This window comes from Seriola lalandi, unplaced genomic scaffold (assembly GCF_002814215.2).
Source record: "Seriola lalandi dorsalis isolate HSWRI2012SDOR001 ecotype SW California unplaced genomic scaffold, Sedor1 jcf7180002054420, whole genome shotgun sequence".
In the NCBI taxonomy this organism is placed as follows: domain Eukaryota; kingdom Metazoa; phylum Chordata; class Actinopteri; order Carangiformes; family Carangidae; genus Seriola; species Seriola lalandi.
The window spans coordinates 196,498-221,090 of record NW_019524973.1 but is presented as its reverse complement, the minus strand read 5'-3'; the positions used below and the strand labels follow the sequence as shown (position 1 = coordinate 221,090).

Genomic DNA, 24,593 nt, shown 5'->3' with positions numbered 1-24,593 from the left:
GCAGATGGCCCACACAGCATGTCTAAACCTGCAGGTTGAAATTGTGGCTGTTCTTTCTGACAGGTGGCACAGGACTGATTGAAACCATGGGTGCGGACCCGACTGCTGACACTGCAGCTTTATAATTCGATGATATGGGGAGAATCTGGTATAATTTAAAATTTAAGGGGCAAAACAGGTAAAATACAAAGCCGGTATTTGCCCTCATTAAAAAAAGACAACTTATTCATTGTTTCAGTGTTAATTTAATCATACAAATGCTTAATTATAGATACAGGGAGAAAAAAAAGCTTTATTTTGACAATTTCTCTTCAGATAAATGTGCTATTTTAGGACTATGTAAACTTTCATCTCATCCACTCACCATGCCACCCATCTCAAGTCCATACATAGTCACAAACTAAAACTAAAGAATGAATCCAGCAATATTTAGATTTCTCAACACCTCTCACACACACACACAAACACACACAAGCAAGCTCACAAGAAGGAAGCACGCACACACACGCACGCACACACACACACACACACACACACACACACACACACACGCACACGCACACACACGCACACAGAAAAAAAAAGACTGACGTGACTGAAAGAAGCAATGCAGAACAGTGTATACTGTTTGGGAGAACTTTCAGCTGACTCAGCACAAATACAAAACCGCTACAACAGAATGCTGGTGAATTTTACAAACAGGTACACATGAGCATAGAGGCAATGAACTCTAAATGTAAAAAAATAACATGTAGACGTTCATAATTAGAACTGGGATGTCTGATAACTTATAAATATAACTATAAAAAACTACAATTAATTCAGTTTGAATGAAATACCACCTTAGAAAAAACTGTAACACTATCACGGAGTTCTATCAACAAACCTTTTCCATTTTATTTTTAAGCCAAAATACATAATCAAATCCATTGTCTGACATAATGAACATAACAAAACTTAAGTAAAAACTCAGGTGTGACAACAGACAAACTCATTTGCAGATATGCAAAACCTAAATTCAATCGGTATTATTTGAAGATCAGACACTGGTGCAGCGATGAAAGTGATGTTTAATAACAAAACTTAAAGCTCTGAAGAACATAGGCATTTTGGGTCGAGAAGATTAGCAAAACAAACCAATGAAACTTACTGGAAAAAGAATCCACACAATAGGTCAAAAATCACTACTTTTTGTCATTAGCAGTGGTGGACAGTGTTGTGCAAATAGCAGTAACAGAACATCAGTGCTAATAATGCTGATGCAAACCATTAATTTTCATATTCAAATTGACTTGCTACCATCCAACTACAACTCGTCGCCTCTTCTTCACAATGTACTCAGTATATCAAGGCAAGTTTAAGTTGGTCATTTGATTTTTAGCACCACCTGCTGGCTGTAAATGGGACTTTTTGCATCTGCAATGCACAATATGACAGCAAATAAATAACATCAGGGCAATTAGTGAGTCAGTTCAACCAAACGGTGCAGAATTGCTCAACAATACTTCAGAGGTACACACCTAGTAAAGCTCTCTCAGTATTGATTTGTGTGTGAATAGACACGTCATCCTTTCCCCAAGTAGTATACACCATTGTTATGTCAGTTAAATCCAAAAAGAAACCATTAACATACATGCACAGCCGCACGCACGCACGCACACGCACACACATACATATATATATCTAGTACACATACTGTAGACATGGACTCAAAAACTACAGTCACTCACCAGGCAAAATAGATTTAGATGGCTTTTTCAACCCTTCCTCACACCTCACTGGCTCAAACTCACTTGCATCCTTCTGCGCTTCAGCATCTAATTAAAGCGAAAACCCACCCTAAAAAAACAAAAAAACAAACACACACACACATTGTCCCATGCAGTCTGAATCAAGCACCAGCAGACTGTGTCATTTTATGACAGCACAGATTAGTGTCTTGGTTCTCTGGACTTTATCTTTGGGAGAGATGGGGTTCCTACACAGGGATCATCCATATTTCTTTTGCAAATATTTAAGGAATTTACCCTCGTCTTTAATACACTAAAGAAGAACACTAAGGCTTCTTTCAGCTATGACTGGTATGGAATTATGTTTTACTTAAATCACACAGAGATGGGCTCTTTCATGTAAAGTTGTTTTATGAAATAAATGTTGTGGAAGTATCACAGGACACACTGGAACTATTTAGAGTGTTGTTTTTGGGTGTGACAGCCAGTTTTTCTCAAAAAGGGCAAATAGTGATATATGTAGAGTGACAAACGCTTAAGTGTAATTTAAAAAATTCCTCTTATAGGCTGCAGCAAACACGTGCATCAGTGCCATGTGATCTGGGTCAGCAACCAAGGTTCAAGTCTGAAAGGGTGAACACCAGTCGGCTTTTTTGGACTAGATCACAAGTTGTTTGAACCTTTGTGAGACTGAATAAAATAAATCCAGTAATCCATGTATATCAGATTGTTGGACCTGAAATCGTAAAAGAAAAATTTCAGCAATAACTCCTCCAGACACCAAAACTCAACAGACCTGTTAATACCAACCATGATTTCAAACTTGTAAATAGCGCTCAAGTCAACATCTAATTCGTAATAACGACTGGAAGATTCAGACTTTTCTGACAGCTCTGATTCTTCTGACTTGATACTGGTAGATGTTGTGATTGCTTGCAAGATGTATATACTGTATGGGAATGCAGCAAAAGCACGACGACTTATCCAAGATCTAAAACAATTCTGTAGTGGTCTTTTGTGAACTGCTGTATTTATCTGTGACCAAGTAGCTGGTACAGGAGGTCTTGCTGATTGCTTAACATCCCACACTATTCACCAGATTTGTGTGTGAAACCAGTGTAAGGCTGTCATTTAGAGGAGTTTGGAAATACTCCACACACTTCTAATAGAAATTATTTGGTGTGAGGAATACAAGATTACACTTTTTTTCCATATAAAACATACATCCCACATTTCTTCTGTGTCCTTTTTTAAGGCCTCAAAATTATCTATGATCACTATTAAGTTTTGTACTGTGCTCCAACAATTTTCAGATCTGTGTAGGAACCCTGAAGAGAACACTTGCCCATGGGAATACCAAACTGTATGTAGATTGTTTAGGGTTGATTTTCCCTTTAATTAGTTGTGTTTTACAGTGGAAATAAAAATAGTTGTGTGTATCTATTTTTAAGGGTTTATAGCACTCGTAAATGAAGCATTCACACATGCGAATCCGGGTGTTGATGTCAGGTGGGATGTTTCACTGTAGCAGATGTAATCCGTCACTTCACTGTAATTTGTGTTTCTGTGGAAAGGGCCATGGGTTGGGGAGAGGGTCGTCATGAGTCAGTATAAAACAACTGTTCCTCCCCCCCCTCCAACTCCTCTACATTTAACGACTCCCAGGGTGTTCAGCTCATCATCCACCATGGGGGGGTCTTTGTCATTCTAGCTCTGTCCAAATGGATAGGGTCCGTGAATACCCTAGAAAGAAAAACGAGGGAACAGGTATTAGTCTATAGCTGAAATGTTTTTATTACAACACAGTAGATGCCTGTGAAAAATTTCAGGGTGTGTATGTATGTAAGAGCTGTGCCGCTGCTGTCATCATCAGGTTCAGGGCAGTAGCAGTGGTACTTGTAGGAAGCAGCTCAGTCAATGTCCTTTTGAATTAATGATTTATTTAAATGCCCAGACTGCCCTGACAAGTGGTTCTCAACGGTCCAGTTTTACCACCCAGGACAGGCGAGTGAGATGTCACTACTGTGTAATGTAACAACAATGTGGCCCCACCTAAGAGATTCAGGTGATTCAACTGAGTTAATGAGTTGTTACACTGACAAGAAGGTGCAGTGATGAAGGACTTTTCCTCAACAGAGGTCAGAACTTTTGTTTAAAAAAGCTATGGCCAGAGTTTTTCTGATGCATGTCACAATGAATCAACAATATAAGAAATGCACAGCTGAATAGTAGCAATACTCACGTGGTGGTCACATCACATGTCATCTCTGATATTATTTTAACAAGGCTTCAAGTCTATAGCCACACTAGCAGCATAATTTGGCTGAAATGATAATTACACAACTGGTAAATGAACAAGAAATTAAGAGATGACTTTGCTTTTCTTAGCTCTCAAAAAAAAAATGGTGTCAAGGAAAAGGCACTTTTGTTACCTCAGTGGAAATTGTCTATCCTCTTTACAATGAGAACATTTTGGGAATCTTTAAGGGTAGGTTCACAAGTTTCGGAGTCTGTCTTACAACAATAGCGAGGTGCATTAACATTGAAACAGGATTAGCTTGTTGTAACTGTTCCTCCTGTTCATACTGGCCATTGAGAGATTTCCTAGTGCTTTAATGTTAATGAGGCTTCAGCTCTGAGTTAATCAGATCAACTGGATATCTTATCTTATTGTGTTTTATCATGAAATCCCCCTTTGTATTTCCCCAGACAGTCTTTCCTTACTGAGCGAGGGCTGCAGGACAGCAACACAATGGGGAATCTTGTACAAAGAACACACTAACAACTAAGATTCCCACTTGATTTGTCTAACTCAGACAGCTGAAGCCTCACACTGGCTTCAGATACAATTTGATTGGTATTCTTACACAGAATTAGGACAGTGGATGTTTTCCCTAATCACTCGCTATTGTTTTAAGACAGACTTAAAAAAAACTGTGAACCTATCTTATTAATTACTAACATGCTATCATTTAGAAAGTAATGTTAAGTATGCTGGCAACATAGCATATCAGCAGTAATCACAAAGTGTAGCTGAGGTTGACTTGAAGGTGAGGAATTTGATTCGTTCTGGAGCCATGCTATTCACTACAGAATTGTTAGACAAGTGGAAATTGCCCCTGGATGATAAGATTGACATTAAGATTAAAATTCATTCTCTGGGAGACCATGGCCGACATGCCATCCCATTTCTTTCTGTCCAGATATTTCACTCTCGGCCAAATGAAGAGACTTACAGGTACATCACTAGCATTTCTAAAACCTTACTAACCAACTATCGTATTTATTACAGGAGAATAAAGATTAAAGAGAAAGTACTCGCTCCCTTATTACCGGAAGCCAGGTGGTTACACATTGTGCAATATGCTGTACTCTACAGTCAAACTGAAATTGATTCTATCATTAGAGTTCCTCATCTCTGTTCCAAGCGCTTTTCCTTCAGTTGCACCTTGTTACAATACAATTTTAAGACGGCAACTTTATCTCAGAAACTCCTCCAACTGCATAGCTTCCAAACAAACTTCAGAGAAATTAATTGGTATGGATATAAACAATCCCCTAATCATGTTGTTGACCCCTTGAACTTTCCTTGACCAACACTTGAGCAGATTTATATTAATTTGGCATTAAACGTGAATGGATATTTGAAGTTATTAAAGGTTGACCAATTCCAGTTCCTTTGGGCCAAAATCTCTAGTTATTGACAAGAAATATCAAAATCTAATGGACAGACTACAATGAAACTGACTAAGCACATTTATGCTCTTTAAAGAATCAAACCCCCTTATACTCAAAGCAACCCTCAGGCCAAAATTTTAATTTTGCGCACAACATATCTCATTATGTCAAAGGCAGATTGCCATTAAACTAGCTGAGCACATTCATGATCAAAAAGGGAAAAACACTTCTGATTTAAATGACTCCACGAAATTCCTGCAGGAACCACCCTCAGGCAAAACTTTACAGTTCTAGGCAAACATGAATAGAATGTGACAATAGCAGCTCTGTCCAACACTTTCATTTTGTGCTGTGGGATGAACATCACAGTTTCCAGGGTCCAGCAGCAACTTAAAACATCAGTCTTGTTTTATGCTACAACTAGTCAAATAATTACAATTAACAAATAAAAAAAACTAGATATATATTGAACCAAGCCAGCAATAGTGTTTCACAAAATATCACACAATAGTATACAATACTGTTAGAAAACATATTTCAGTCTGAGATTATTAGCATATATTTTGTATTTTAAATGACGTGTTAAAATGTGGCACTTCTTGTGGTGAACTTCAAGAGCCAGAGCACCGCTATTCACCCTTTGCTTTCACAAAAGGCTGCACAAGGAAGAATCACGTTTTACTGTCAAAGCACTTTCGACTAAATCTCCTCCAAGCAAAACAGATAATATTTAAAAACCTTAAAGTCAATCAGTCAATTATATGGGGTCACCCCTAAAGGAAGCAGACGATGTATCTCATCAGCCACAGGGCATGTATACTGTGAATGGATGCATATATTTTTGTATGTCTTGTAATTGAAGTATGGTGCATAGGATGTCCCATGTAATCGTGTGGTACAGTTTTAAGTGGAGATTAATTTTGTGGGGTATAAAATCTTAAATTTGATGCATACATACCTGACCGTAAGTCACCACAGAAAGATTAGTTTGAAGACCATTTGACGCCCTATTAACAGCATTATGAGACAGTCCATTTTGATCTTGCTGGATTGGCTCTTGTGTGCGTTCCCAGGCCCCGCCAGGATCTCTGAAACTGTTGTCGGTGGCGTCATGCTTGTTCTTCTGTGGCGAGGCAAAGGGGTTGAAGTCTCCCTGCACATTCCGTTGGGGTTGGGTGTTGAATTCTGTCTCGAAGGAGGAGAGCTGCTGGGTCACGCCAAGGAGACCTCCAACTTCTACACTAAGAATCACCCAGATTACATCTGTGAAGACAAGGAACACATACAAACATGGGCTGACTTTATGAATCACACAAGATACAAATATGCAGATTTTTCTGTGTTATATGATGATGAATTGCATATTTTTTTGTTGGTCAGACAAAAGAAGCAATTTAAGGACTTCACATTGGGCTCAAAGAAAGTTAGTTGTAAATGTGAAGCAAATAACTTCATAGATTAATAGAGTAATTAAAATAACCTGCAGCCCTAATAAATCACCTAATTATTAAAACAAAATTAAATAAATCACTTTTTTCCTACCTCCATAGAATAACCCAGTGGCTGTACACATCCTCCACTGACCCTGGTACATACCAGGAGTTGTGGGACTTCGCATCTGCACACTCACATCTGATATTTCCTGGGGATCTAGGGACTTCACCATAACTGTGTTTACATGCCCAAACTGATCCCCACCAATGTACTTGAGACAAACTCCAGGCGGCCACGACTCTGCACCTGTAACATACAAGGTTGGGTTCAATCAAAACCTAGTTCAACACCACGACCGTGTCACGGCACATATTGCATAAAGATCAACGAGATGTTCCATACCTGTGTTTTGTATCCTCCAGGTCTTTGTGAATGGTGTATCTGGAGGAACAGACTCTCCTTCCCCAATTGTCACATCTTCAACAAAGGACATAGATGGCGTGTTGACATTGGGACTTTCGAAGTCATAATATGCACCAATAGCAGCCTGAAGGTTCCTGTTCGAACAGAAAAAAAGAAGCATGTTATCAAGAGTTGAGATTACCCAAGTAATCCTGGCCATTACAATATAAACCAATACTTGCTGAGTCAGGGGGCTGAACCCTGGTCTCTCCAGGTGATGGACAGTCTTTCTGATCTGCTTCCTCACAAACTACTTAACTACTTAATCAAATATGACAGCCCACTCTTCTTATACTGACAGTTAAAAGGAGAATCCACAAAAAATTGTAAAATAGAATTCACATATTGTGAAGTTATATTTTGTGAGTCTCTTTTCAAATAAGGCATCGTGAGAAAAATTCAATAACTGCTCAACAGATAGTAAACAATGGAGACAATATGCTGTAAACATCACTTTTATGGACATTCAAATGTTCCAACGTTCCAGTTTCTCAAATTTGATTATTTATTATCATCATCATTAATATTGTTAAATTTCTATGATAGTAAACAAAATACTGTTGGTTTTTGGAAAAATTAGTTGGACAAAACAAGTAATTTAAATGTGTCAACTCAGGCTATGGGAAACAGTTACGGGTATGATGAATACATTTTTATGAAATTAAACATTTTCTTGAGGGAATAAGAGCAGGGGCATTATTTCATTCAACAGATGCCAGATATTTACAAGCAGTACCCCAGCAATTTTGCATTGTTCTTCATAAAGTTGGTTGACAGACAACACTGATGCATCCAAGGCCAAGATATCCTGATTTTCAAGCAAACAAACTAGATTGGATTAAGTGCTGCCCAATCAAATCTGAAAATAAAGGTGTATATAGCAATTTTAAATGGCCACATTTTAGGTTAGTCTGTCCTCAAAGGCATTTACAGTGCAGCACTCAGTTGTACACACCAAAGTAATGGAAGGAGAACATTAATAACATCATATATAGATGCTTTAATTATATACTGGAGGCATTACTAATTCAGAGCTGGTAGCAGGATTTAGATGAATATATGCTTTTAAAAAAAGTTTTGGTTTTGAAAGATACCCAAGAGGCTTATTTTGCATTGCAATAACAGACATGTCATAGGTTCAATACTGGATGTAATGTTTCCACAATTGGTAAAGCTGATATCAAATCATAGTTTCATCCAATTGTTTAGGCTCATCTGCTCACTAACTGATCATGAGACGAAACGCATCAGGATGTCTAGACAGAAATCTCCATCCTGTGCAAGAAAAAGGAAGAAAATATTCTTGCGACACTAGACATTTATTGCTCTAAGCTCTGAATTCAACCAAAACAAAAATCAGAACGAGTCATCATCACCTGATGATGTCATCTTTCCAATATGATGACATTACACTCCAAACAGAAACTTGAGTAACTGTGGTTTCTGTTTTGGGGTGGAGTTCTCCCCTAAAATGAGATGTGATCAAACCTCTCGATTACTGATCAACTTAAAGTTTGATATCAGTTGATAAGGGACACCGAGACCACTTGTTGTAAGCCGGGAATAGCAGTTGATCACGACTGGTTACGTCATCAGACTAACGTGAAGTGACTGGCTTGAGTTGAGTCTTCCCAGAGAGCACGGTTGAACTGGCTCTGAAGACTGTTATGTAATATGGCAGATAATCTACGATGAGAGTTCCCTACTCTTAAATTAGCCTGCTAGATAGTTAGCTAGCGTGCTCTTTGCTTTTGCAGTTATTTCACCTTATTACAGATCACAATCTGGACAAACTTAAACGTTTCACTTCCGTTTGCCCCTGAGACGATCATTAGGAGTTAACTATCATTTCCCGTGTCCTCTCGGCTTTAAACAACACCAACTAACCTCTGTGTGAAGCTCGTTTTTTTAGCATTTTAACACATGCTAACCAGCTACTTAAACAGCTAAGTTAGCGTCATGTTGCTCCCCCACAACAGGCCCTCGCATCCCCGCACTCACCAGTTGGTCATGTCCAGGAAGAAGGCGCAGCCGGCTGGGTTGAGCTGAAAGCCCAGCAGCCTCTGAAACTCCGAAATGAGGACGTCCTTGTCCGTGGTACCCATGCAGCTGAACTTCTGCATGAGTTCCGCGTCCACGTCCATGTCCGTGCCCTCCATGGGTGGCGGGTGTCCCGTAGCGGAGACGGGGTAGTACGGGAGGGAGGGGGGGGTCCTCTCTCAGTTTAGACCGAGGCCTTGTCCAGCCATAACAACCAGCTCAACAACAACAACCGTCAGTGCGCATGGCACGACCATGGGGACGATGTTTGACGTTGCAACAGCCCGCGCGTCACCTTCGCCAATCACGTAGTGGGCGTCGACGTCATCTGTTGCTATTTGCAGCCACCTTTTCATTGGGTTATCAATGAAATACAAGCTCCTCTTTTTCAGCTCAGTACCAGAGAGAAGTTTAGTATTGGATGTAGGCTAATATTTGCATTTGTTGGACCCCCAACTCTTCCTACAAGACCCCCAAACTGACAGAGATACATCATGACTACAAATGACGCATCTGTGCATTGCTGTTTTGCATCTCTTTGTGGTCATTTTGTGTCAGTGTGATTGTTTGTGTCTTTTTGTGTTCATTTTGTGTTAGTGGTAATTTATGTTCTTTCTGTAGTCATTTTTGCATCCCATTGTGGTTGTTTTCCCTCACTTTGTGGTCATTTTGTCTCTTTTAGGTTGACCACAACAGGCCATAAAATGAACACTGTTGTTATTGTATGTCTTTTTGAGCCTTCTTTTGGTCAGTTCCATCCCTTTGCAGTCATTTTCAAATGGCATGTCACACCAGTCCAACCAGTAAAGAGATAACTGGTGTTATGTCTTTACCATTGAGTTTATTGTAATGATTCAGTCCATAATTAGTGTTTTCTACATGTAGGCTATAATCAGCCTATAATCTATAACAGCCAACTCACCTCTTACAGGTGGTAATAATAAAGAATATATCATAATGCATGCTTTATACTAAATAAGTGAAAGGTTGCATGGTTCATTTATTTATCATTTTACACAGGGTTGTATTACAAGATGAGACTCCACCATGAAAAACAGTTTTATTCACTCATTGACTGTATATAATTTTGTTTTGGTGAGTAGCACAAAGGGAATGACAGTAGCACCTCTCCATATAAACCGTTATAGCAAACATCCAGTCAGAGATGACATGCATTTATAATTATTACAATAGAAAATAACATTGTTAATGTGGAGATGTTAGATTCATTTTCATATTTTAGAAAAGATTTTTATTCAAAAAGAATAAATGAAAAATCATCATGCAAACATACACTATACAAAAAAGGTCACTGTAAATGTGCATTTAATGACATTAATTAATGTGATTAATCAATGACAATTTTTCTGCCAAAACAAATTATCATGCATGAATAGAAGTGGTCATAATACACATTGTCTGTTTGACAGATCAATTAATTAGAAATACAGTATATTTAGAAAGTATTCAGTCACTTTTTTAGTTTTTTTTTCACAGTATAATGTTGAAAACGTTATGTTTATTCATCGATGTACAATGCCTGCAAGCTAGCTGCTAATGCTAATGCTAATCGGGCCCATGCGCCCAGCCAGCAAGCTAGCTGCTGGGGCAGGCGGCTGCAGATTAATCGTACAGATTCACGTCATTAAAAGCTGCTAAAAGATATTTAAATTCAAAAGTTTAGTCGCTCTTAACCAGCCCACTGTCAACTGTTAAACAGCTAGCCCGGTAACTACGGATGGAGACAGCAGTACTTGTTCTGCTCCATGGTCTCTGTGTTTTTAGCTAGCAGCTCATGTAGCCGTTCACCTGAGCAGAACAACAACCCGAGTCACCAGCTCCAGTTCAAAACGGTGGAGTTACAGTCGATCCACGGGATCAGGGACATGCTGTAGGCAGGACTGTGTATATGTAACTGTGTATTTCATATCAAAATAACAAACTGGATATGGAGTAAAATGAACACTTTATGGCAGCCCTACGGTAATTCCCAGGGGACACAAACACAGGAGAGACTGTTACACTGAAATTACTTGGTTGTGGTTTAAGTGGTATTTACTTGTGCCAATGAAAATGAGAGCCTATTTCACCCTATGCATAGTTCTAACCAGCACTGTTTAGTGGAAAATACGACCTCATAAAAATTGTTAATTTAGCAGTAGTATCCAGTCCAATCACAAAGCAGAGTCCAATCAGGGCAGTTCGTTCTGTTGCCTTCATCAGCAGATTCAAATAGTTGTAGATTTTCAAGGTGGAGGATGGCGCAGGGTTGAAAATGTTACACCTTTCATCTTGAAAATCTACTACATCTTTCAGGATCTGCTGATGAAGGCAACAGGACCACCTGCCCTTTGCTTGCGCTTTGCATGTTGATTGGATCGTCACTGTCTTATCAGATTCAGGTTTTAAAAAAGGTAAAAAGTAAATTTTGAATACTGGGTTTTTTACTATATCTATGTTGACAAAAGCACTTCTTTCATAGTCTATTGTTATCTCACCACTGATATAATTACAAAAAATATCACTTCAATGATTCAACAACAAAAATCAAGTTCAGTTTATTCGGCAACTCAAAGTTGTGCTGAGTAACGCGTTTGCAAAACAATCAAGGTTTTAGTTCTATTCAATTTATTTTGAACCTATGCTTTTACCATAGTAAACTCTAAAACTCAGACACTGTTCATTCATTTGAAGGCAATTTTGACTGAATAAAAGGCTTTAAAAATATCACGTCATTCCTTTGCCCAAGGACAGTTCAGTCTTATCTGTACTAAAGATAGAAATCACAGACAATCTTAAAATCCTCCACAGACAACACATGGGGCACAGACACCAACTTTGTTCTGTGTCAACAGTTGTGTATTCCAATAAGATATCTATTAAAAGTCATAAGTCACAAATGAAAATGTAGAATGCCCTTTTTAATTGAACCCCCAAATTAAGAACTAATGAGTGCAAATGACAGTAGAAAAATATAATCTGGAAGTATAGACTTGCTAATGTCATATTTGATACTTTGCTTGTAGTCAATCAGGTGTGAGTAGTTACAGCTGATTGGTTATATTTCTACAAGCGAAAAAGAAAGTGCAGATACATGTCAAAGTCCATCATATTATCTTGAATAAACATTCTCATTCTAGAAATATATGTGAGAACAAACCAAGGAGATTAGATGTATACAACAAAATAAACATGACCTGAGGAAATAAAATGAAATAAGCTCACTCAACAGCCTCAGGAACAAAAGTGAAATGACAGAGGGAATTAGCTCAGCTGTCGGGCAAACAGAGAATGAGCTCAGGACACAGGACCCAGAACACTCAAGACACCTGTGTGAGCTGCCCTGGTCGCACACCTGTTCTCATGCTGCTCTTCAGTACAGCAAAGTAAAGACAATTAAGAAGAAAATGCAGTAATCCAATTTGCATTATCATTTTCACACACTCAGGTGGCTGTTCTATGACCATATTAAAATGATAATTGACAATTCATTTTCAAAGATTTAACCTGCTCTACAGTGATAATATTCAAATACAATAAGCATACAGCGCCCACAGTCCAATGCATTTGCATTCACATGTCACTACACTCTTTTGAGGTCAAAATGAAAATGAAAATGCGATTTGTCAGTCCTCTCATCAATGCAGTGGCAGTGGCTTGTTTTACCAAGGCATAAATGACACAAAGTACCAGTCTGTCTTTTATCATCTGTTCTATAATAATCATGAATGGTATACATTTCATTTTAATAAAAGCAACTCAGTGCTTGCAACAGTAAAACCTCCAACAAAATGTTGTCAATTATTGTGCTTTCCCTTGAGAATCTGGAAATGGACAAAATATAACGTAAAATATTCTATTTGCAAACATCTTTTGGTGTGGTGGCTTATTTCTGAATCACTTATCGCCTATGCTAAAGAAAACAAACGTTGTTTTTAGCAGTTATCAGTTACATGACTTCCAGGCGGAACTAACGTTAGGTAATTCTCATATCTGGTAGGAACATTTGTTGGTAACACCGGAGCCGCGCTCTCGACGGGGACTACAGCGAAACATGCCTAAGTAAGTTAACATATTCTTTCGTTTTAACGCCCATTCTCTGATTTCCATTTTTCAACAAACTTAATAAATGTTAGTATTTGTATTGAGGATAGAATAGTGCCAAATAAAAAATGAAAAACTAACGGTACAGACAGGTTTGTTTCCAGATGAACGCCGTGAGCTTTGTTTGGGCTATGTCTATGTGCTGGAGTTAACCTCGATCTACCAGATTTACCGGCAAAAGAACAACCTAAACGCCGTATTATGAAATCTTTTCATTACACGGTATTATCACGTCGAAATTACTTTCGGCTATTTCATACTACGCTAACGTAACGTTGCACAACATTAATGTAGTTGACTAAACAACCACAAATCAAGAGTCCTTTACTCGCATGTTGTTTAGCGAGTTTGCGACAGTATCCCTCGGCTTTCATCAGATAGTTTTCTCAGTTGTAATTCAGCAATTACATTCAGTCGGCAGTTCATTAGGTACACTTTGCTAAACTAATGCAGTCTAATGCAACAGCTCTGCAATAAATCCTTAAAAAAAATCCTATGAAGGTTGTAATGTTCAGTTTGTGTTGAAACTGTGTTAAAGAGCTGTTGATTCAAAATTATGGTCGTTATAGAGGCTGTAGTTTGTGGTCTGGTGAACTATCGCAATATACAGATGTCTCTATTATGTTGTCTACCTTCACTGATATAAGTGGGGTGGACAAAATAGTGGAAACAGCTGTCTGTATAACAAAAAGCCATTCAGCAGCACCACAAACTGCATCCTTCAAAATTATAAAGCTGAATCAACACCTCTCTACAGTTTCAACAAAAACTGATTATTATAACCACTGTAAAGACATGATTTATTGCAGGACTGTTGTATTGCACTGCATTAGTTTTATACAGTTTTTGTTTATTATTTCATACTTTGGAGATTGAAAAACTTTATAAGCTGTTGTTTTTATGGGGTCTTTGTCGTTTCTATTTGTTGATTATGTGTTTGTCAGTCAAAACGTTCTTGTTCTCAGGTTTCTCTTGAAATAGAGATCTAATTTTCAGTGAAATCAACCTGATTAAATAAAGATGAAAAAAACAAACAAAAAAACTTTCCATTATTCTGAAAAGAGATTCAACTTTTAGTCATTCTACAGCTGTGGCCGGAGGAAATATGTTTTCGGATTGTAAGTACAGCGCAAATGAACACTTATAGATGTGGAATGCCTTGCTGGAATTTCTTTAAATTTGGCACAAATGATCCCTTGGACTCAAGGATGAACTCATTTAGGTCAAGGTCCCTCTGACCTAAATAATATAAATATAAAATGAGTAAGTGATGACACACAGGTCAATTTCTCAGAGCTTTCTTTTCCACAGATCTGAAATTTTTTTTTTTTTTCATTCCGCAGGTTTTACTGTGACTACTGTGACACCTACCTTACACATGATTCGGTAAGTTGTGTTTGTCTGTCCCAAATCAAATTGTTGACAAGCATGAAAGAATCTCTGGTTTGTTCTGCCCCTGTTAAATATCCATAACTTTATTCTCTTTCCCTTCTAGCCATCGGTGAGGAAGACCCACTGCAGTGGCAGGAAACACAAAGAAAATGTGAAGGATTATTACCAGAAATGGATGGAGGAGCAGGCTCAGAGCCTGATCGATAAAACGAGTAAGCAAACTTTGCATAAACCTGCTGTTCATATCTTTAAGACACTGCCACGCATCCAAAAGATTACTCTTCTGCAAGACAGCTGAAGTTCTAAATATTCTAACGGCACTATAACCTGGATGGCTGAGAGTTTTCATTGACATTTTGCTTAGTGTGAAATACATAGTGATGGAGGACACTCTGTTAAGGGTCTTCAAAATGTGAGGCTTAACTGAGTCAACCCTTTGGGATACTCATGTGCTGTAAGTTTAACTTAAATATGAAAGTGACCTCTAGTGGCAGTAACATATATTACTGATGATCTATGTGGTTGTGCAGTCAACTGTTCACACTCCTAATGTGGGTACAGCACGCTTTTCTTTTCCATATTTAGTGCCCTGGTTAGATGTAGACAATGAATTTCACGTTAGAGTAAAGCCTGGTACATAGCCCACACAAGGCATGCTTATGTGCTTGTGTTGGCTTTCCAAGCTGTCTACCTAAATAATGTACTATGTACAACATACTTGGGCCCCCTCTGAGATTACAAACCACTAATCCACATAAGAGATGCAAAGCCAGTGTGATGCTAGAGCATAGTATTGTCCAGTGTGGAGTAATAATGTTGTTTTATAGACTAAACTCCTTTGCAGCAAAAAGGCTCCACTCGCACTTTGTGTTGTTAGCATTCAATACGTAAAGCATGTAACAGGCTTAAATTAAACCTTTAAAAACACAAAAATGCAATGAAAAGATTGTATGCTGCACATGATTGATACTGTACATGAAATATCTCTGTGGTTGTTTTTGCTGAATGTTTTGTCTTTTCTCTCAACAGCGGCTGCCTTTCAACAAGGAAAGATCCCTCCCACGCCGTTCCCTGGTGGCCCTCCTCCAGGTGAGTCCATTCAATGTCTTTCAGCTCTGCAATAATTTAATTTACTATGACATGGATACCGGCTTTTTATAGTTGAATTCATACTCAAATATTTTAATAGATAAAAACTACTATACCACTGGACGTAATAGAAACATGGCTCTATTTCTTTTTCCACTCCTCTTTGTTGTAACATTCTACCAACCAACTTCATTGTCGAATTCTGGCGACGACTGGTGACAAACATTTAAGTTACATTCAGAGTGTCCGCTGAATGCAAAAATAATAATAAAAAATCCTTGGACATCAGTACCATGTGAGCAGGTATTTTCTGCTGAGAGTCTCACAGTTAAAAGACTGTGCACCAGACTAACCTCATAGCACGGTGCCATTTTGCTATTTCTGAATAAAGACCGGTAGACAAGCTTTCCGCTGTGCTGAGGACTGAGGTAGGCCAAGTCTGTTTTATTTTATTATGACGTGTGAAAAATGCAACTGCAGGTTTCCATTTTGTTAATTTATTGGCTATTCCTGATCATCAGTTGGCTGAGAGCAGAGGAGGAGGAGGAGGAATTCATTACAATGCTCTCAACGCTGGAGGACTCAAAGTGCGATTTTGTTTTGTTAATCTTTTTATACATTAGAAAGTGTGGGTACTATTTGCTATTTGTTTTAATGAGTTATTTAATATTTTCCCTAGACAGGAGAGGCTATTACTTTGGTTCCAGTTAATGGTCTGTTAACAAGTGTCGGCTATCGGTTAGAGCAAAATTCAAAATGAGCATCCCAGGCTGAAACCAGTTATATAAAATATAGTCATCAGATGGCAAATAAAGCTTATAATCTACTAAAAAAATCGACAACGTTGAAAACATATTCTAACCCAGTTTTAACTGGGTTAGAATTTAATTTAAAATTTAATTTAACTTAAAAATGTTTACATAACACATTTACCTAGGTGTGTCAGAGCAAATTAAGCCCTCCCAATAAAATCCACTGTGATGCATGTGACTCTGATCTAACTCGCATAGTATGTTGTCTTCACATCTAAATGTTTTCATTTTTGTAAAACAGGTGGGCCTCCTCGCCCAGGGATGCTACCAACACCCCCCATGGGAGGTCCTCCTATGATGCCCATGATGGGACCTCCACCACATGGGATGATGCCTGGTGGACCAGGTAAGACGCATCATGTGTTGTGCATGTGCATTTCTAATTTGTGTAACGTAACATTCAAAGATGCTCCCAGGGACAGGAGTGTTTTTGGGGAGTTGAAGATATTTCAGACAAGCCTGATTCTCTGAGCTGCAATTATTAGTCAATTAATCCATTAGTCAATCAACAGAAAATGAATTGGCAACTGTTTTAATAATCAATTAATCGTAGAAATTCCAAATATTCAGTGGTTTTTGACTGTTGGTGGAATAAAACAAACAAATAGGTCACCAGTAGCAGTTTGAAATTATAACAGACATTTTTCATTATTTTCTGATCTTAACCAGGTTTCTTAATGAGATCTGAAGTTTTAAATGCTTTGATGCGACTCTTCGTAAATCGTCTCGTATTCTTTCAACTGTCACTTTTAGGAGGCATGAGGCCGCCAATGGGAGGACCCATGCAGATGATGCCAGGACCACCACACATGATGCGTCACCCTCGACCGATGATGATGCCAGTCAGGCCGGGCATGATGCGTCCAGACAGATAAGAACGAGTGGATTTTCTCCGTTCTTTGTTGCCATGAACAGACATGGTCTAGTGAGGACACTTGGTTTAACACTTGGGTTTATTAATATGACTTTTTTAAATTCTCAAATGTCCAATCTCTTCAGCCCTGAACCCGAAGTCCCTGAAGTAATTATGTGATTTTTTTTTTTTTGTATAATTACTTTTATATTCCACTTGAATCTTGGTATTTATTTCTATTCACCTCCAGTTAGAATTCATTTCAGATCCCCATTTTTAAGACGTTTTTTAATTAAACAGCCTCTGAAAAGACCGAAATATCTTGCCTCACTCTGACATACACTTCAACACACTGATTTAAAGATTTCTTTTTTTTCTTTTTTTTTAATTTGTTACAATATTTGGTTTAGGTTTTACATGTTTTTGTTGTATTTCGTTGCATTGCTTTGAGAAATAAAACAATGATTTCAAACTTGCTTCTTTTAAATTGTTGTCCATAACAGCAAAGCTTGTTTTTTGTTTTTGTTTTTTTAATTGGCTCTTCAATCACAGGTGTTTTCAGTTCTTCTGGCTAATTGCAGTAAGTGAAAACACCTGTGTGGGTGCACTGTGGGTAACTTGTAGGGTCTTAAAGCCAAAACCATTGAGGAGAATTGAGCTCAACGTTTTGAATAGGCCATGTTATAATTTTTCTACTTCAGTTTGTTTTTACACGATGGGGGGAAATCAGGGTTTCTGTCGGTCTTGCAAAGTTTTAAAAAGAACGAAATGGTTTTCTCCAAAAAGGCCTCAAGAAGGTTGAAAAGTCTTTTAAATTGAACAAAAAAATGGTCTTAAATGTTTTTACCTGCGTGTCGTGACGGTGGATTGTGCTGCTGGAGGATGTTCAGGTCCAGTCAGCAACATCAAACACTGTCGCTGCTGCAGTAGCTAGAAGGCTCATCTCATGGGCATTCATCTATCCATTTGCTGTTGCTCCAGGTGCAAGTTGGATTAATTACCTTAACTATATCATTACAGAAGTAAATTCAATAGGTTCTAGCCCATATCCTTTTACAGGCCTTTCCTTTTTTTGTTGTTTTTTTAGGTGTTTAAATTAAGTTCTCTGCAGTATTAAAAAGGTTTTAAAGTCTTGAATTTAACTTTATGAATCCTGCACAAACTCTAAAATACAGTTTATGAAATTTGCTAACCAGCAGTCCTTGGTGTAACGGTCCTTAAAACAGCCATTAATAGAGATAATCCCACTGCTCATTGTTTTCCAGTACAACCTGCAGTTTGGGCTGTTTCTTTTCAATTCATTTATATACATATAGTAGGTAGTTATGTACAGTATGGCCAAGTAGACGTGCGTATGTAGTATTTGCGTCCTACTTGTATTTATATTTGACAAGTGATGGATGATATGTGTTATTGTACAAAGTGTGTTTTAAATTAATATAGTTTGTAGGTACAGTTGATTTGTGAAGTATTACAGGGTTGTTGCACAGGGATTGTTTCTCATATTACACGACTGATTAACTGTTCATCAGAGTGATGTGGCTGTGGGAAGAAACTGTTGTTGTGTCTGGCTGTTTTGGCATACTGTGCTCAGTAGCACTTACCGGAGGGCAGGCGTGGGAGTCGGTTGAGTCCAGGGTGTGAGGGGTCTGCAGTGATTTTGCCTGCCCGCTTCCTGACTCTGGAGACTGTGCAAGCCCTGGATTTCAGTGTCATTCATAAATGTCATCATCATTAGCGTTATATCTACTGATACATCCTGCTTTTGTCATTTTATACAAACATTAACATTCTGAAAATATTAGGTCCATTATTCTTGCCTGACAATCGGAGTTAGTAATAAAGAAACGTCAGTTCAGTGCTTTAAGGTTAGCACTGACTGTACAGTGAAAAGGTTTGAACCCAGCCCAGCCACCTGGGCTTTTCCTGAGTGGATCTGACATGTTCTCTGTGCCTAAAGGTGTGAATGTGTCTGTCAAGTGTGTTAGCCCTGTGATAGACTGGTGACCTGTACAGGGTGTACCGTTTGTTCCGCCCGGTGCATCCCGAGACCTTGCATATTACAGGCAGATACGGAAAACAGATGGATTTTTAAAATCACTAGACATATGAGAAAGTTGACCCAGCCCTCATTAGTTTATTCAGTCAAGCATGTTTGAAGAATTACAGCTGTTACATAAGAATCTGTGGCTGCCAGTGAATCATTATCTCAGCTGACATTTGTGTCGACAATGCCTCGCAATAATTCAGTGTTTTCCCTTTGCTGGATTTTAACTTCTGTATCCATAATCACAAACATGTGCCTATGATTATTAAAAATGTCTCAACAGATGGAGCTAGAGAGTTGTGATGCTTTGCAATTAGAACCAAGACACTGGAATGATGTGCAATGACTGATTATGTGCTTCCATGGACTGTCAAATTTCTTTGTATCTCACACTCCCAGAGGACATTTCTGTGGCTTTATGGTTTAGGAAATTTCTAGGCCACATATAAAAAAGAAACAAATTTGTTGGGGGCAATAGCCATATGCTTCACGCTGTGTTTGCCAATTTATATAGTTGTAGACCGGAGGGAAAGCAAAGACAATCCAAACTGTTACAGTGCTGTGCACCACATCAGATAACTTTTGGTAGCTGTCAGTCATGCATGTTGTAAATTGTGATCTTCAAAGAGTCTTTGGTAGATTACAGGCAATCTGATGGCCACTCTGAGGGACGGATTCCATTAAATGTCCTATAAACATCCACTCTCCACATCAGTGAGACAGGAATAAAACCATGTTAATGCACATTTTATGCATATGTCGAGCATAGGCGGATACTCGTGTGTCATCTGAAATCAGAAGTCTTTATGAATATTCAATCTAGCCATGAAGTGGAGGGTTGCCCTGGAGGGAATGAAGTGGAGTGGGGAAAAGTGTTTATGATTAGAGCTCAGGAGTCGAGGAAATGGGCCTTGATCATGAGAAATACAGTGTGTGTGATAATGAATCTTATGAACAGACACTACAGGGTTTGGGCTGATACTTTGAATATTAGATGAGTGAAATTAGGTCTTGAAAAACCAATTGTTCACAGACATTTTCAACAATGGCAGGGGAAGTAACCTTTGTGGGAAAACAGCCTTCTCTTGATGTTGGTATCACTATGTACTACAAAAACACTAACTTTAACATTTTTGGTATAAATAACGGTTGCTAGCTTATAAAACCTTTCAAGAAAAAATGAAGAGCCCACAGACTAAGTTAGTCTCTGGTTTCAAAAGATGTGAGTGAGACCTGATAACTTGCTCTCTTTAGCTGGGATTTCAAAGTCAGTAAGAGCTGTTAACTTGTGTTTTTCATTTGCAAAATGTTTTTGGAGTTCACTTAGTGTTTGCTTTATACCAGAGCCCTCTTCAAAATCCGTTCTGTTAAATCAGTTATTTTCTATTACCTTTGCACCATTGTAATTGAATGGGTCTGGCAGTTTAAAGTCAGGTCAGGTCTTCATGTAATCCCAGACGATCTTTTGCAGGAGAATATCTGACGATGAGGAATGTCATTAGGAATCCGGCTGTCACTGTTTTACTAATGACATGACTGATAATAAAGCCAAGAAATAGAAAATAAAGCTAAAAATGACAGATTTTTAGTAACTTTGAGCAACTTAAGATAGGTGAAAATTCAAGCTGGCTGTAACTGCATAAGTTACTCTTGAAGAAAGAGAACATAAAATTCAAAATTATACCAACTCGCAGCCAAAACGTGCAGCTTTTTGGCCACTTGGGGGCAGCAGAAACAATCTGTGAGTCAAATATTGACACATTATTACCTTTTAAGTTGATACTGAGCAACATTAGCATTTATTCAGAGTCACATTTCTGTTCACAGAGTGAGCGAAAATCCAATATTCACTCTCTTTAAGCTCTGTTTTTGATCTCCACCAACACCTGAGGGAAATGTCTGGCTCTTTAGCTGTGAAACAGCTAGTCACTCGGAGCTTTGTTGTTAGCAACACTGATGAGAGCAGTGAGAGTGAACCAAAGAGTAAAGTTACAGGCCAGGAAACCAAAACAAAGAGCTTAAAAGTCACCGTAAAGCTCTGCAGAGCTGAAGAGAGCTGTATAGTCAGGTTGTAATCTCCGTGGGTTCACCTCCACGAGCGACCCCTCTTAGTCATGTGATTAATCGTTAGTACCAGAGTCGTTAAAAAAGCTGCTTTAAGAAACCAGGTTAAATTGCATAACTGAAAATTATTATTGAAGATTGTTGTTGAAATTGACTTGACTTTTTCATTTTTACAGTGCAGCTCAAACTCACCTCTTTGATATTCCTGTCATACACGTCAACGCATTAATGTCCCGAATACCAACTCTCAGGGCTCGCAGGAGAGGCACTCAGAAAGCTCTTCTCTGCAGCCCCCAGACCCATCAACAAGGCCGGGGAGGGGAGAGGCTTCAGGAGGATTGCTGATTGATTAATTGTTTATACCAAACAGGCTTGACTGCGATTGACAGCCGGCCAGATGCGCCCTGATTTACACCGTCTGAAGGATTGTTTTGGATTCTGTATTCATGATGATGCATCTTCTTTTTGCTCCCAGCATGCAGTTGGCATTCTTACCACTCAACAGCCTTGGTTGAATGAAAAATGATAATCCCCTGACTGCCGATTTCTCTAAAGCCAGTTGGCTCATAACTGCATGAAGACCAGGAGGAAGCTTGGGAGTATGGCATGCAGGGGATGACTGCGCAGGGCTGCTGGGTGGGCTATTGATCGAAAGAATCACAGAGAAAGAAAGCGCTTTGCAGGGGAAAGATTTTGGTAGACTTTCAATACCTCCTGTGTCTGCTTTTCCTCCTCCCTTTTGTTTCTCCCTCCATTTCAGTTCCACCTCCTCTCCTCCTCCTCCTCCCTCTTGTCTCGTTCTCTCTGCTGCCCTGCTACCAACACTACTCTGTAATTTAATCCATTTAGTCATGGCTCCAGATCAATATCCATTTTCCTTGGCCTCAGGGAGAGCTTCTTGAATCTGCTTGTTTCAAACAGTGGTTGTGTTGGCCAGCAGGGGCTCCCATGGGCCTGCGGGCTTATACAGATGTAGTACACCACAGTATCTGAAAAAACAAAGCAAAGCTTACATCTAATCTCTCACTAACCTGCTGCACAAAACACAGCTGTACATGTCGAAGCCTTGTATGTATTTTCACATTTCTACAAACTTCCGGTTGACTTAAAATCAATGACCGTCTTTCCTCTAGATCACTCTTCCACCGAGATGTTGAAATGCAACGCCTGCCCGCACAGCAAATGAATGACATCGAATCAGATTTAATTAAGGCTAATTTGATTAGTGGGCCTTGTATATGACCAGGAAGAAAGAAGGAATTATTATTTCATCGCCCTCTGGGATTGATTAACTGTTGGCACAATGCGGCACACTGGGATAGCTGATGAAGAGTAGTTAGCTTCACTATTCTGCGATGCAAGGTTCAGACACTATACAAACAGCCTGTGTGTCACGTCATCAGCTAAAAGTCTAAATGCGAAAAGTCTAAATTTGTCACTCACTGCCACTGGGTCAGCATTTTGAGCGCATATAACAATGTTAGCTGCCCTAGTTCAGAATAAACTGTCTACAGCCCCGTGGTAGCCTGCCACCGGCCAGCTGTGCGCTCTGTGGACACTGACAGTGATTCTCCTTCACCTGCTCCACTGTGTTGTGCATTGCAATGTTTTATAAATAACCATGTTAAATATTCATCTATCAGCATTTGCATCCAAAGTATTTTGCACTTCACGGCTAAGTTTCATAAAGTCAAAAGGACAAGCAAAGAATTTACAAAACTATTTACTGTGTTACCATAGTGTTAAATAAGACATAAGAATGGCTTATAGATATGTCGGAGTGTCATACCAAAGTTTAGAAATAAGATCCATCCAAAACCACCCACCCCACATGTATGTTACTTACAGGTATTTGTGTTTATGTCAGTGTTGTATGCTATTCAATGACAGAATTAAGAAACAATATTCCTAGAAATGTCAGTAAATCTAATCAAACTAATGTGAAAAATCAAATTCTATCATGTTTTCCAGCGTCGTCTCTTCACACTCATAGGTGGGTGCACAGATGACCTTCTTGAGGATTTACACCAAAAATCAGATTTGAGCTTCAAAGTTCATTCTTCTTAAAGCATATGTAACCCATGTAACCCACTCCTGAAATTACACTTAACTCTAGGTTCGTGAGGAGCTAAGGAACATAGACTGCTATAACCATAAATGAAGCACAAACAGGGTACTTTTCAAAATGTAACTTTAGTAGTTGAATTTTGAGTGATAATTCACAACATGTAAATAACAACAATGAAAATAAAAAATAAAAATGGGCCCTTTAAAGTTAAAGTCTTTAGTTTGTTTTGATAGTCAATAGAGTCTGTGTCCTGTGATCACTGTCAATATTTGTCCAGTCAATCCTCTAGTTTCCTTAGATGTAACTGTTCCTGTTACAGTCCTGGATATAGTTATCTTCCTGTGGATATGTGTGCAGTCCTGGCGACTAACACCACCCTACCACCAGGTGAAGTGTTTCGATGAGTTGATCTTTACTCCAAGTATAATCAGGCTGGAAGGCTCGCCATCGGATAGATCTTCAGAAGTGGTTCTTTCGCTGTCCATAAGACCTGACCTGTTTGATTGAGCAAACAGGACTTTAAGAATTTGCTCTTTCTATTTGTTTGTTGCACAACAATAATACTAAAGCATAACAACAATGTAACACTAAGCATCCCATGTGATGTAGAACTCAGTGATAACATGTTCAGGCCTTGCATTACGCTCTAGTTCAAAAGTCAAATCTCAATAAAAAATATCTTAATCAATGTACAATAATACCAGCATACATTATTGTATACTATAATACAATTTAAACAACAACTAACATAACTACCCTGCCAATAGCATTGAATTTTGCTTAAATTCAATATTAGAAAATATTGCAGGCAGTATATATA

General features: G+C 38.6%; 2 protein-coding genes across 2 annotated transcripts; one reads left to right on the top strand and one right to left on the bottom strand.

The window, feature by feature from the left end:
• Positions 1 to 272: 272 nt before the first annotated feature.
• On the bottom strand, positions 273 to 9,590 carry ilrun (inflammation and lipid regulator with UBA-like and NBR1-like domains). The gene is made up of 5 exons (XM_023410271.2): positions 9,306 to 9,590; positions 7,245 to 7,399; positions 6,951 to 7,148; positions 6,367 to 6,671; positions 273 to 3,473 (listed from the first exon to the last, which is right to left on the bottom strand). The coding sequence occupies exons 1-5, from the start codon at positions 9,461 to 9,463 to the stop codon at positions 3,438 to 3,440; spliced, it is 852 nt and encodes a 283-aa protein (XP_023266039.1). The 5' UTR covers positions 9,464 to 9,590; the 3' UTR covers positions 273 to 3,437.
• Positions 9,591 to 13,330: 3,740 nt separating this feature from the next.
• Positions 13,331 to 18,066, top strand: snrpc (small nuclear ribonucleoprotein polypeptide C). Its single transcript, XM_023410264.2, has 6 exons — positions 13,331 to 13,406; positions 14,792 to 14,834; positions 14,944 to 15,052; positions 15,870 to 15,929; positions 16,983 to 17,087; positions 17,495 to 18,066. The coding sequence occupies exons 1-6, from the start codon at positions 13,399 to 13,401 to the stop codon at positions 17,614 to 17,616; spliced, it is 447 nt and encodes a 148-aa protein (XP_023266032.1). The 5' UTR covers positions 13,331 to 13,398; the 3' UTR covers positions 17,617 to 18,066.
• The last annotated feature ends 6,527 nt before the right edge of the window (positions 18,067 to 24,593 follow it).

Excerpts from the sequence above, each read along its gene's own strand:
- snrpc (XM_023410264.2), top strand. Across the intron at positions 15,053-15,869 it reads GAGCCTGATCGATAAAACGA|CGGCTGCCTTTCAACAAGGA; the intron begins GTAAGCAAACTT and ends TTCTCTCAACAG. Across the intron at positions 15,930-16,982 it reads CCCTGGTGGCCCTCCTCCAG|GTGGGCCTCCTCGCCCAGGG; the intron begins GTGAGTCCATTC and ends TTTGTAAAACAG.
- ilrun (XM_023410271.2), bottom strand. The coding sequence starts at position 9,463 with ATGGAGGGCACGGACATGGACGTGGACGCGGAACTCATGCAGAAGTTC. Across the intron at positions 6,672-6,950 it reads CACTGGGTTATTCTATGGAG|ATGTAATCTGGGTGATTCTT; the intron begins GTAGGAAAAAAG and ends TTGTCTTCACAG. Across the intron at positions 3,474-6,366 it reads CTGTGGTGACTTACGGTCAG|GGTATTCACGGACCCTATCC; the intron begins GTATGTATGCAT and ends TTTTCTTTCTAG.